Below are 13,549 nucleotides of genomic sequence, written 5' to 3' on the forward strand. Positions count from 1 at the left end.
GTCACAGGGGCTGAACTACTTACAGCCTCAGCTAGCAGGGGATTTTAGAGACCCCCCACGTGTCCCCTCCCAACGACAGGGAGAGTGTCCGGGGAGAGTTTCAGTGAGGGGGCTGAGACCGAGGTACGTTACCTTCCACACAGACTCTGAATACAACGCTGTCACCCTGGACATCACAGAGGTACTCCCCCGAGTCTGTTGTCCGAACGTCCAGTATCCGCAGTGATCGGAACGTTCCCTCCCTCCCGATGGATATCCTCTCGTTTTCCACCAGCTTTTCCCCATCCTTGTACCATTTGGCAACACCATCCAAGCGAGACAGCTCACACTCGAGCGCAATGTCCTCGGAGGCCGAGTACTTGTGCTCTGCCGGCTGGTCAGCCTGTCGGATTATCTTAACTGGCGGCTCTGCAGATAGAATCAGGGAGTCATTGGTTTAATGGCAGCTCAACAACAACAACTTGCATTTACATTGCACCTTTATCGTTTGGTGGCATAATGGTATTGTCATTGGACTAATATTCCAGAGACCCAGGACAATGCTCTGGGTTCAAATCCCACCTCAGCCGATGGTGAAATTTGAATTAAAAAAACATCTGAAATTAAAAGTCTAATGATCATGAAACCATTGCCAATTTTTATAAAAACCCATCTGGTTCACTAATGTCCCTTTAGAGAAGGAAATCTGCCGTCCTTACCTGGTCTGGCCTACACGTGACTCCAGACCCAACCCACAGTTGACTCTTAAATGCCCTCTAAACAAAGGCAATTAGGGATGGGCAATAAATACTGGCCTAGCCAGATTCCAATGAATTAATTAAAAAGTAACAGTGTCCCAACCAAACACAAATTGACACTGAGTCACATGTGGAGATATTCAGACAGGGGACCAAAAGCTTTACATACAATTCCATTATATTTTACAACACAGAAACAGGCCACTTCCTATCTGGAATGTGTTGGCATTAATGTATCACAGCAACCAACTCCCACCCCTCTTCCTCTCATAGAAACTAGGAGCAGGAGTAGGCCATTCAGCCCTTCGAGCCTGCTCTGTCATTCATTATGATCATGGCTGATCATCCAACTCAATAGCCTGCTCCCGCTTTCTCCCCATATCCATTTATCCCTTTCGCCCCAAGAGCTGTACCTAACTCCTTCTTGAAAACATACAATATTTTGGCCTCACTCTACTTTCTGTGGTCGCGAATTCCACAGGCTCACTGCTCTCTGGATGAAGAAATTTCTCCTCATCTCAGTCCCCATATCCTCAGACTGTGACCTCTGGTTCTGGACTCCCCCACCATCGGGAACATCCTTCCTGCATCTACCCTGTCTAGTCCTGTTAGAATTTTATAGGTTTCTATGAAATCTCCCCTCATTTTTCTGAACTCCTAACCGAACATAATCCTAACCGACTCAATCTCTCCTCATATGTCAGTCCTGCCATCCCAGGAATCAGGGTAAACCTTTGCTGCTCTCTCTCTCACCTTTCCCCCATCCTTCTTTTCTATGTCACATGTTCCCCCTAAATGTGTCTGTGCTACTCAAATCATTCGCTCCGTTTGGAACTGTGTTCCAGCTTCTCATCAATCTTTGGGAAACAAGTTTCACCTGGATTCTTTATTGGCTTCATCGGTGACCAAAAAGATAGCTCATCAAAGAGGTAGATTTTAAGGTGTGTCTTAAAGGAAAGGCAGAGAGACGGTGAGGTTTAGGGAGGGAGCTCCAGATTCTAAGGGCCCAGACTTGTACTTAGATTTCCAGGAGGCATTTGATAAGGTGCCACATCAAAGGTTATAGCGGAAAGTAAAAGTTCATGGTGTAGGGGGTTATATATTGGTGTGGATAGAAGATTGGCTGGCAACAGGCAAGAGAGAGCAGGATCTGGTTGTTGGGATGTGGTGTGCCACATGGATCAGTGCTGGAGCCTCAACTTTTCGCAATTTCTATAAATGACTTGGATGAAGGGACTGAAAGAATGGTTGTTAAATTTGCTGATGATACAAAGATAGACAGGAAAGTAAATTGCAAAGAAGATGTAAGGAGGCTACAAAGGGTAAGTGAGTGGGCAAGGACCAGGCAACTGGAGTATAATGTGGGCAAATGTGAAATTGTCCATTTTGGCAGGAAGAATAAAAAAGAAGCACATTACCTAAATGGTGAGAGATTGCAGAGCTCTGAGATTCAGAGGGATCTGGGGGTCCTAATGCACAAGTCACAAAAGGTTAGTATGCAGGTACTGAAAGTAATTAGGAAAACTAATACTATGTTATTGTCTATTGTGAGGAGAATTGATTACAAAAGTAGGGAGCTTATGCTTCAGTTGTACAGGGCATTGGTTAGACCACATCTGGAGTATTGTGTACAGTACTGGTCACCTTATTTAAGGAAAGATGTAAATACATTAGAGGCAGTTCAGAGAAGGTTTACTCGACTAATACCAGGAATGGGCGGGTTGTCTTATGGGGAAAGGTTGGACAGGTTAGGCTTGTATCTGGTGGAGTTTAGAAGAGTAAGAGGTGACTTGATTGAAACCTTTAAGATCCTGAGGGGTCTTGACAGGGTGGATGTGGAGAGGATGTTTCCTCTTGTGGGAGAATCTAGAACCAGGGCTCACGGTTTAAAAATAAGGGGTCACTCATTTAAGACAGAGATTAGGAGAATTTTTTTCTCTCAGGGGTTGTGAGTCTTTGGAACTCTCTTCCTCAAAAGGCGATGGAAGCAGAGTCATTGAATAGTTTTAAGGCAGAGCAGGATAGGTTCTTGATTAACAAGGGGGTGAAAGACTATTGGGGGTAGGTGAGAGATTACAACCAGATCAGCCATGATCTTATTGAATGGCGGAGCAGGCTCGAGGGGCCGAGTGGCCTACTCCTGCTCCTAGTTTGTATGTTCGTATGACAGCTGAAGTCACAACCGCCAATGATGCAGCGATGGAAATTGGAGGAGTTACAATATCTCAGAGAGCTGCGGGGTTGAAGAAGAATACAGAGATAGGGAGGGGGAGGACAGGGAGGGATTTGAAAGATGGGTGAGAATTTGAAGATCAATGTGTTGCTGGACAGGAAGCCAATGTAGGCCAGTAATCACAGAGGATGTTGGGTTAACAGGATACGGTGCGAATTAGGATACAGGCAGTATAATATTTAAATCGGAAGTCCGGCCAGGAGAACATTGGAATAGTCAAGTGTAGAGGTGAAAAAAGCACAGAGAACGGTTTCAGTAGCAGATGGGTCGAGGCAGGAATGGAGATGGGTGGTGTTAAGGAGGTTGAGGTTGGTAGTCTCGGTGATAGAGATGATAAAGGATTCAAAGCTCAGCAGAGGGCCAAACAGGACCCCATGATTGAAAAATGTCTGGTTCAATTTCAGACATGTGCCAGAGAGAGGGATGGATTCGGTGGCTAGGGAATTAAATTTGGGATGGAGACTAAAATGAATCGCATTTTCTTCCCAATATTTAATTTGGGGAATTTTCCTGCTTATCCAGTCCAGGCTTATGGAGAAGCAGCCTGATAACAAAGAGACAGTGAACGGGTGGCAAGAGATGCTGGTGAGGTGGAGCTGGATATCATTGGCATTAGATATAGAAACAGATGCTATGTTTACCGATCCTGTGCCAAGGGAAAATACGAAGATGGGAAATAGGAGGGGCTGAGGTTAGATGCTTGGCAAATGCCAGAGGCAACCATGTGGGAGGAGCAAGAGAAGGCATGGATATGGGAAGTGATTCTCTGCCTATGATTAAGAAAGTAAGAGTTAAACCAGCTGGAAGCAGTCCCAAACATCAGAGAGGCACTGGAGGAGGAGGATGTAGTCAGCGAAGTCAAGAGGATGAGAAGAGAAAGGTTATCTTTGTCACAGTCACAGAGCATGTCATTTGTCACTTTGCTAAGAGCTGTTTCTGTACTGTGAAAGGGCAGAATCCTAACTAGAGGAATACAGACATAGAGTTCTGGGAAATTTGGACTTGGATTGGGGAAGTGACAACATGTTCAAGGGTTTTGGAGAGGAAAGTGGGGGTTGGAGATGGGATGGTGGTTTGCAAGGATGAAGAGTACGTCAGTCACTCAGGCACACACACCAGAGAGTTCCTCCTGTCCCATCGGTGACAGGTACTGACCCTGGAGTTGATCTCTGCGCGGTATAGCTCAGTGTCACAGGGGTTGAACTACTTACAGCCTCAGCCAGCAGGGGATTTTAGAGACCCCCACGTGTCCCCTCCCAACGACAGGGAGAGTGTCCGGGGAGAGTTTCAGTGAGGGGGCTGAGACTGAGGTACGTTACCTTCCACACAGACTCTGAATACAACGCTGTCACCCTGGACATCACAGAGGTACTCCCCCGAGTCTGTTGTCCGAGCGTCCAGTATCCGCAGTGACCGGAACGTTCCCTTCCTCCCGATGGATATCCTCTCGTTTTCCACCAGCTTTTCCCCATCCTTGTACCATTTGGCAACACCATCCAACCGAGACAGCTCACACTCGAGCGCAATGTCCTCGGAGGCTGAGTACTTGTGCTCTGCCGGCTGGTCAGCCCGTCGGATTATCTTAACCGGCGGCTCTGCAGATAGAACCAGGGAGTCATTGGTTTAATGGCAGCTCAACAACAACAACTTGCGTTCATATAGCTCCTTTAACGCACCAAAACTGACCAAGACATGTGACCAATTAAAAATTGACACTGAGCCACATGTGGCAGTATTAGGACAGACAACCAATCACTTTACATAGAACTCCACAAAGTTTCACAAGACAGAAAATGGCCATTCTGCCCAACAGGTCTGTTCTGTTATTCATGGTCCAAACAAACCCCTTCCAATCTCCCTTCCACTCGCCCGATCTACACCACCTTTGATTCCTTTCCTCGTCATGTGTTTATCCAGATTCCCCTTAAACCCATCTATACTATTCATCTCAACCTCTCCCTGTGGCGCTGAGTTCCACATTCTCAACCACTCTCCGGGTCTGGGTAAAGAAGTTTATCTTGAATTCCCTAATGGCTTCATTCGTGACCAATAAGATAGCTGGTCAAACAGACAGGTTTTGAGAAGTATTTTAAAGGAGGAGAGAGAGGCGGAGAGGTTCAGGGAGAGAATTCCCGAGCTTAGGGTCCAGGGCTGGCCACCAATGGTGGAGAGATTAACATCAGGGATGAGCAAGTGACCAGAACCAGATCAGCACAGAGATCTCAGAGTGTTGTGGGGCTGGAGGAGGTTACAGAGATAGGGAGGGACAATGGCACAGTGGGTTATGAAAGCAAGGGTGAGAATTTTAAAATTAAGGTGTTGCTTCATCGGAGGCCAATGAGGATATGGAGTGACGGGTGAAGAGGACATGGTGCAGGTTAGGATACAGGCAGCAGGGGTTTGGTCAAGTTGAAGTTTGTGGAGCATGGGAGATGAGAGGCCAGCCAGGAGAATGTTGGAATAGTCACATGTTTAGGTGTTACAGGCATGGATGAAGGTTTCAGTAACAGGCGGGCTGAAGCAGGAGTGGAGGCAGGTGAAGTAACAGAAGCCGAAGTCTTTGGTTGTCGAGATGGAAAATATAAGGGATTGGAAGTTCAACTGAGAGCCAAACAGGACCACGAGATTGAGAATGGTCTGGTTTAACGTAGGACAGTTGCCAGGGACGGGGAAGGAGTCAGTGGGTAGAGAATACAATTAGCGATGGGGCCTGAAATCTACAGCTTTTTTATTCTCAATATTTCATTGGAGGGAATATCTGCACATTCCCATACTGGATGCTGATTAAGCAGGCTGACAAATCAATGAGACTGGAGGTGGTGAGGTTTAATTGGGTATCATCTGTGGGGGAGGTGGGGGGGGCGCATGCAGATCAGAAATAGGAAGGGATTGAGGCCTCCTTGGGGTAAACCAGATCTAACAGTGCGGGAGTGGGAAGACAAGAGATTGTCAGCCTTTCTCTGGTTATGATGAAGTAGATAGGAGTGAAACCAGAGGTGCAGTTCACCCACCTGGTTGACAGTGGAGAGGTGTTGGGAGGAGGATGGTGAGGTCAAACCGTGTCGGAGGCTGCAAACAGGCCAAGAAAAATAAGTGGGGATGATATTTGTGACTTTGATGGTGGTTTCAATACTAGACAGGAACTGAAACCCAATAGGACAGACTGAGACAGAGTTCTGAAAAATTTGGACATGAATCTGGGAGGTGACAACATGTTCAAGGATTTTGGAGAGGAAAGGGGGGGTTGGAGATGGGACGGTGGTTTGCAAGGATGAAGAGTACGTCAGTCACTCAGGCACACACACCAGAGAGTTCCTCCTGTCCCATCAGTGACAGGTACTGACCCTGGAGTTGATCTCTGCGCGGTATAGCTCAGTGTCACAGGGGCTGAACTACTTGCAGCCTCAGCTAGCAGGGGATTTTAGAGACCCCACATGTCCCCTCCCAATGACGGGGAGAGTGTCCGGGGAGAGTTTCAGTGAGGGGGCTGAGACCGAGGTACGTTACCTTCCACACAGACTCTGAATACAACGCTGTCACCCTGGACATCACAGAGGTACTCCCCCGAGTCTGTTGTCCGAGCGTCCAGTATCCGCAGTGACCGGAACGTTCCCTTCCTCCCGATGGATATCCTCTCGTTTTCCACCAGCTTTTCCCCATCCTTGTACCATTTGGCAACACCATCCAACCGAGACAGCTCACACTCGAGCGCAATGTCCTCGGAGGCCGAGTACTTGTGCTCTGCCGGCTGGTCAGCCCGTCGGATTATCTTAACCGGCGGCTCTGCAGATAGAACCAGGGAGTCATTGGTTTAATGGCAGCTCAACAACAACAACTTGCATTCATATAGCACCTTGAATGTACTAAAACCATCCCATGACGTATGATCAAAGAATATTTGATGCTAATCCACATGAGGAGCTATTCGGACAGGTGACAAAGAGTCTTTACAATCAATTCCACAGGATTTTACAACACAGAAACAAGCCATTCTGCCTAACAGTTGAGCTGGTGTTAATACACCTCCTCCCACCCCTCTTTATCTCCCCTTTTTGCATCACATTATATTTCTTTCTCAGCCCTCCTCTTAATTGCATCAATATTATTCATCTCAATCACTCTCTGTGGTAGCGGGTTCCAGATTTTCACCATTCTTTGGGTAGAGATATTTCTCTTCAGAAGGCAAATGGCCTTCATTGCGAGAGGACTTGAGTACAGGAGCAGCTGTACAGGGCCTTGGTGAGACCACACCTGGAGTATTGTGAGCAGTTTTGGTCTCTTTACCTATGAAAGGTTATACTTGCCATAGAGGGAGTGCAGCGAAAGTTCAACAGACTGATTCTTGGGATGGCAGGATTGTTGATAAGGAGAGGGGAAATGATGGTGTAATGGTATTGTTGCCAGACTAGTAATCCTGAGACCCAGGGTAATGCTCTGGGGACCTGGGTTCGAATCAGCCACAGCAGATGGTGGAATTTGAATTCAATAAAAACCTGAAATTAAAAGTCCTACTCATGATGACCCTGAAGCCAATGTCAATTGTTGTAAAAACCCACCTGGTTCACAAATGGCCTTTAGGGAAGGAAATCTTACCTGGTCTGGCCTACATGTGACTCCAGACCCATAGCAATGTGGCTGACTCTTAAATGCCCTCTGAAATGGTCTAGCAAGCCAAGTTGTAACAAACTGCTACAAAGTCACAGAAAAGGAATGGAACCGGACGGACCACCCGGCATTGACCTAGGCACCGGAAATGACATCAGCAATCTCAGCCCTGTCGGGACCTGCAAAGTCCTCCTTACTAACATCTGGGGGGTTAGTGCCAAAATTGGGAGAGCTGTCCCACAGACTAGTCAAGCATCAGCCTGACATAGTCATCCTCACGGAGTCATACCTTTCAGATAATGTCCCAGACACCACCATCACCATCCCTGGGTATGTCCGGTCTCACCAGACCCAGCAGAGGTGGCGGCACAGTGGTATACAGTCGGGAAGGAGTTGCCCTGGGAGCCCTCAACATCAACTCCGGACCCCATGAATGCTCATAGCATCAGGTCAAACATGGGCAAGGTAACCTCCTGCTGATTACCACATACCACCATCCCTCAAGTGACGAATCAATGCTCCTCCATCTTGAACACCACTTGAAGGAAGCACTGAGGGAGGCAAGGGCACTGAATGTACTCTGGGTGGGGGACTTCAATGTCCATCACTAACAGTAGCTCGGTAGCACCACTACTGACCGAGCTGGCCGTGTCCTAAAGAACATAGCTGCTAGACTGGGTCTGCAGCAGGTGGTGAGGGAAAAGGGAAAACATACTTGACCTCATCCTCACCAACCTGCCTGCTGCAGATGCATCTGTCCATGACAGTATCGGTAGGAGTGATCACCGCACGGTCATTGTGGAGACAAAGTCCCACCTTCACATTGAGGATACCGTCCATCGTGTTGTGTGGCGCTAGCACCATGCTAAATGGGATAGATTTCGATCAGATCTAGCAACTCAAGACTGAGCATCCATGAGGCGCTGTGGACCGTCAGCAGCAGCAGAATTGTACTCGAACACAATCTGTAACCTCATGACCCAGCATATCCCCCACTCTACCATTACCATCAAGCCAGGGGATCAACCCTGGTTCAATGAAGAGTGCAGGAGGACATGCCAGGAGCAGCACCAAGCATACCTAAAAATGAGGTGTCAACCTGGTGAAGCTATAACACAGGACTACTTGTGTGCCAAACAGCATAAGCAACTAGTGAAAGACAGAGCTAAGTGATTCCACAAACAATGGATCAGATTTAAGCTCTGCAGTCCTGCCACATCCAGTCGTGAATGGTGGTGGACGATTAAACAACTCACTGGAGGAGGAGGGTCCACAAATATCCCCATCCTCAATGATGGAGGAGCCCAGCACATCAGTGCAAAAGATAAGGCTGAAACATTTGCCACAATCTTCAGCCAGAAGTGCCGGGTGGATGATCCATCTCAGCCTCCTCTGGAGGTCCCCAGCATCACAGATACCAGTCTTCAGCCAATTTGATTCACTCCACGTGATATCAAGAAACAGCTGAAGGAACTGGATACTGCAAAGGCTATGGGCCCTGACAATATTCCGGCAATAGTACTGAAGACTTGTGCTCCAGAACTTGCCGCGCCTCTAGCCAAGCTGTTCCAGTACAGCTACAACACTGGCATCTACCCGGCAATGTGGAAAATTGCCCAGGAATGTCCTGTACACAAAAAGTAGGACAAATCCAACATGACCAAATACCGCCCCATCAGTGTGGCATCAAGGAGCCCTAGCAAAACTGGAGTCCATGGGAATCACGGAGAAAACTCTCCACCAGGTGGAGTCATACCCAGCACAAAGGAAGATGGTTGTGGTTGTTGGAGGTCAGTCATCTCAGCTCCAGGACATCACTGCAGGAGTTCCTCAGGGTAGTGTCCTCGGCCCAAACATCTTCAGCTGCTTCATCAATGACCTTCTTCCATCATAAGGCCAGAAGTGGGGATGTTCGCTGATGATTGCACAATGTTCAGCACCATTCACAACTCCTCAGACACTGAAGCAGTCCATGTCCAAATGCAGCAAGACCTGGACAATATCCAGGTTTGGGCTGACAAGTGGCAAGTAACATTTACTCTATACAAGTGTCAGGCAATGAGCATCTTCAACATGAGAGAATCTAACCATCGCTCCTTGATTTTCAATGGCATTATCATCACTGAATCCCCCACCATCAACATCCTGGGGGTTACCATTGACCAGAAACTGAATAAAATTATATGGAACAGCCATATAAATACTGTGACTACAAGGGCAGGTCAGAGGCTGGGAATCCTGTGGTGAGTAACTCACCTCCGGACTCCTCAAAGCCTGTCCACCATCTACAAGGCACAAGTCAGGAGTGTAATGGAATACTCCCCACTTGCCTGGATGGGTACAGCTCCCACAACACTCAAGGAGCTTGACACTGTCCAGGACAGAGCAGCCTACTTGATTGGCACCCCATCCACAAAAATTCACTCCCTCCAGCACCGACAAACAGTAGCAGCAGCGTGTGTACCATCTACAAGATGCACTGCAGGAATTCACCTAGGCTCCTTTGGCAGCACCTTCCAAACCCACGACCACTACCATCTAGAAAGACAAGGGCAGCAGATAGATGGGAACACCACCACCTGGAAGTTCCCCTCCAAGCCACTCACCATCCTGACTTGGAAATATATCACCATTCCTTCACTGTCGCTGGGTCAAAATCCTGGAACTCCCTCCCTAACAGCACTGTGGGTGTACCTACACCACATGGATTGCAGCGGTTCAAGAAGGCAGCTCACCCCCACCTTCTCAAGGGGTATTCAGGGATGGGCAATAAATGCTGGCCCAGCCAGTGAAGCCCACATCTCATGAATGAATAAAAAGAAAAGAGATTGGGCTGACCAGGCCTGCATTCACTGGAGTTTAGAAGAATGAGAGGAGATCTCATTGAAACACACAAAATTCCGACAGGTCTGGACAGACTGGATGCAGGGATGATGTTTCCTCTGGCTGGGGGGCCTAGAACAAAGGGTCACATTCTCAGGATACGGGGTAGACCATATAGGGCTAAGATGAGGAGAAACTTCTTCACTCAGAGGTTGGTGAACCTGTGGAATTCTCAACCACAAGGGGCTGTGGAGGCCAAGTCACTGAATATATTTAAGAAGGAAGTCGATAGATTTCTGGACTCTAAAGGTGTCAGGAGGCGTGGAGAGAGCTGGGGTATGGCGTTGAGATAGAGGATCAGCAATGATCATATTGAATGGTGGAGCAGGCTCGAAGGGCCAAATGGTCTACTCCTGCTCCTATTTTCAATGGTTCTATGTTTCTTTCTTGGATTTATTAATGCCCAATCAGAAAGCTGGTCAAAAAGACAGATTTTAAGAAGTAATTTGAACAAGGAGAGAGAGGTAGAGAGTTGGCTAGGTTTAGGAGGGGAATTCCAGAGCTTGGGGCCCAGGAAGCTGAGGGCATGGCCGCCAATGGTGGAGCCGCGGAAATCGGGGGTTACGGAAAAGGCCAGGATTGGAGGACCACAGAGATCTCAGTAAGTTGTGGGTCTGGAGGAAGGTTCAGAGATAGGGAGGGAAGGGGCCATGGGGATGACTGGGCAGACAGGAGAATTTTCAAATCATGATGGTCAGTCAGTGCAGGGGGACGTGTTAGTGAGGGTGCAGGGTGCTGAGTATTGGAGGGCCTCAGGCTTATGGGGAGCAGAAGATTGCCGGCCAGGAAAGCATTGGACTAGTCGAGTAAGGAGGTGACAGGGATGAGGGTTTTCAGCTGCAGATTGGCTGAAGGAGTTGGCAATGTTACAGGTGGAAAGAGCTGGAGTTAGTGATGCAGAGTTTGAGCTACACAGGATGCCCAGTTACACACATTCACCAATCTGCTCACTAAATTGTTGATGGATTAATAGACCAGGCGGCTCCGGGTTTGATTCCCCGGTCACCCTCATTCAGGCATCACAGCAGGGCCAGGTGTAGCTCTATTGGCCTCAGGACCCTGGGTTAAGGAGGAGCAATCTGGGCCTGAGGTCCAGTCTCTTCCTATGCCAACGCTGACCAGTGCTGATGCACCGAGGCTGAAGGCGCCATGTTATTCCCAGGCACCAAGCTGGTACAGGACTGCACGTGGGGATCGGGTGGAGTTGGCCTCTATGCGGAATAACCAGTCACCACAAAGACCACGGAGAGTTGGAAGGCCCATGAGACGTGTGAGATGCCAGAAGAGGATAGGGGGAAACAGGACAATATTCCCAAACAGTCACCAAATGTCGAGGAAGACTGTGGGTCAAACCTTCACTGGGACAGGGGAAAGTCAGCTGAACTGAGGCAGGATGGAGGTGGGGGTGAAGACTGATTCGGGGATGAACCTAACCAAGAATCAGGTTGGGGACAGGGTGAGCTGGGGGCACAGGGCGGTGACAAGGTGGTGAGAGGCAGCTGACCGGCATGTCTGCCGCTGATCTCACTAAAAGTGGCAGGGCCAGAGGGTGGTTGGTTCTTTATCGAAGCAGCTTCCTAGTCAGAAGGCTGTGGGTTCAACTCCCGCTCCAGAGACTGGAGCACAAAAATCCAGGCCGACACTCGCAGTGCAGTACTGATGGAGCGCTGCAGATAAGAGGTTAAGCCAAGGCCCCTGCTGCCCTATCGGATGGATATAAAAGATCCCATGGGGCGGTATCTGACAGGCAAGCAGGGGAGTTCTCCCTGGTGTCCTGAGGCAAATCTTTATCCCTCAAATAGCATGACAAAAACAGATTAACTGGTTGTTATCACATTGCTAACTGTGGGATCTTGCTGTGCACAAATTCACTGAAGTGTTTCTTTCATTACAACCGTGAATGAAACATCAAGTGTATTTAATTGGCTGTAAAGTGTTTTGGGACATCCTGAGGCTGTGATGGGTGCTACATAAATGCAAATGTTTTTATCCTTTCATCTTGTCAATGCTGATTAACCCCTTTCCTGTCGCTCCTGCCGTCCAATCATTGCTCTTTCTGACAACCAAATCTAAACAAGACCACACAAGGTGAGTCAGTGGGGGAATTGTTAGCCCCAACAATGTCTGGCTAGGGAGGTGAAATACAAAGTTCACAGGCACCTTGACCAGGGACTCACCGGAGACGGTCACTTCAAACTTGGCTGAATCGTCAACTGCATCACACGTGTACGTCCCTTGGTCCTCCATTGTAGCCGAGTGAATGGTCAGCCTCCTGCACCTTCTGTCCACCTCCACCACTGATCTCTCACTTCGCTCCACCTCCAGCCCATCCTTGTACCATCTCACCTCCGCCTCGGGCCGCGAGACCTCACACGAGAGGACAACCTCACCACCGGTCAGTACGCTCAAAACCAGAGGGGAACAGTTGACGATTTTCACCGGGGGTTCTGGATCCAACACAGTGAGAGGAGAGAGAGAGTTGGAGAGACAGAGAAAGAGAAAGGGAGAGTTGGAAAGAGGCGGAGAAAGAAAAAAATGATAGAGGGGAGAAAAAGAGAGATACAAAGAAACGGGATAGTAAGAGGGAAAGAGACAAAGTGAAAGAAACAAAGTGAGACAGAGAGGAAGTTACAGAGAGTGAGGGAGGGAGAAAGAAACAGAGAGAAACAGAATGTGAGAGAGAGAAAAACAAGCAGAGACAGAGGTGGATAGAGAAATATGGAGAGGCAGACAAGGAGAAAGAAAAAAAGATGAAGTAAAGGAAGAGAGAAAAAGGAACAGAAAATGAAACATGGAAAAAGAGAGCAATAGCAAAAGATAGAGAGATAAAGAGAGCGATACAAAGAGATAAAGATGATATATATAAGTGAGAGTGAGAGAGTCATGCAGAGAATGAGAGTGAATGAAAGAGTGAGTTACAGTTACAGGGAAAAGCTGAGGGAGGAAATATAAACTGTCACAAAACTATCACATTTTTCATAATAGTATTGTGGGATATTGGTTTATGTGGGTGGCTGTTTTAATTGAATTTGAGCCAGATAGACTGCAAGCTTGAAATGATCAAATCAGCAGTTGTAAAACAGACTTTTGA

The 13,549-nt window shown here is 48.0% G+C and overlaps 1 protein-coding gene across 2 annotated transcripts in view; it reads right to left on the minus strand.

Annotated features, from left to right (window-relative positions):
- Window positions 1–13,549, minus strand: part of LOC121284840 (obscurin-like protein 1) — a 106,307-nt gene that overhangs the window by 52,796 nt on the left and 39,962 nt on the right. Inside the window, exons 12-15 of one of the 2 annotated variants that reach the window (XM_041200628.1) lie at window positions 12,636–12,905; window positions 6,478–6,753; window positions 4,290–4,565; window positions 133–408 (exon numbers count right to left, since the gene is read on the minus strand). In XM_041200628.1, the coding sequence (XP_041056562.1) occupies window positions 133–408; window positions 4,290–4,565; window positions 6,478–6,753; window positions 12,636–12,905 (1,098 nt within the window). The remainder of the gene's footprint in view (window positions 1–132; window positions 409–4,289; window positions 4,566–6,477; window positions 6,754–12,635; window positions 12,906–13,549) is intronic. The other variant, XM_041200629.1, reaches the window with a different exon arrangement.

The sequence above is a fragment of the Carcharodon carcharias genome, chromosome 12 (assembly GCF_017639515.1).
Source record: "Carcharodon carcharias isolate sCarCar2 chromosome 12, sCarCar2.pri, whole genome shotgun sequence".
Classification (NCBI taxonomy): Eukaryota; Metazoa; Chordata; class Chondrichthyes; order Lamniformes; family Lamnidae; genus Carcharodon; species Carcharodon carcharias.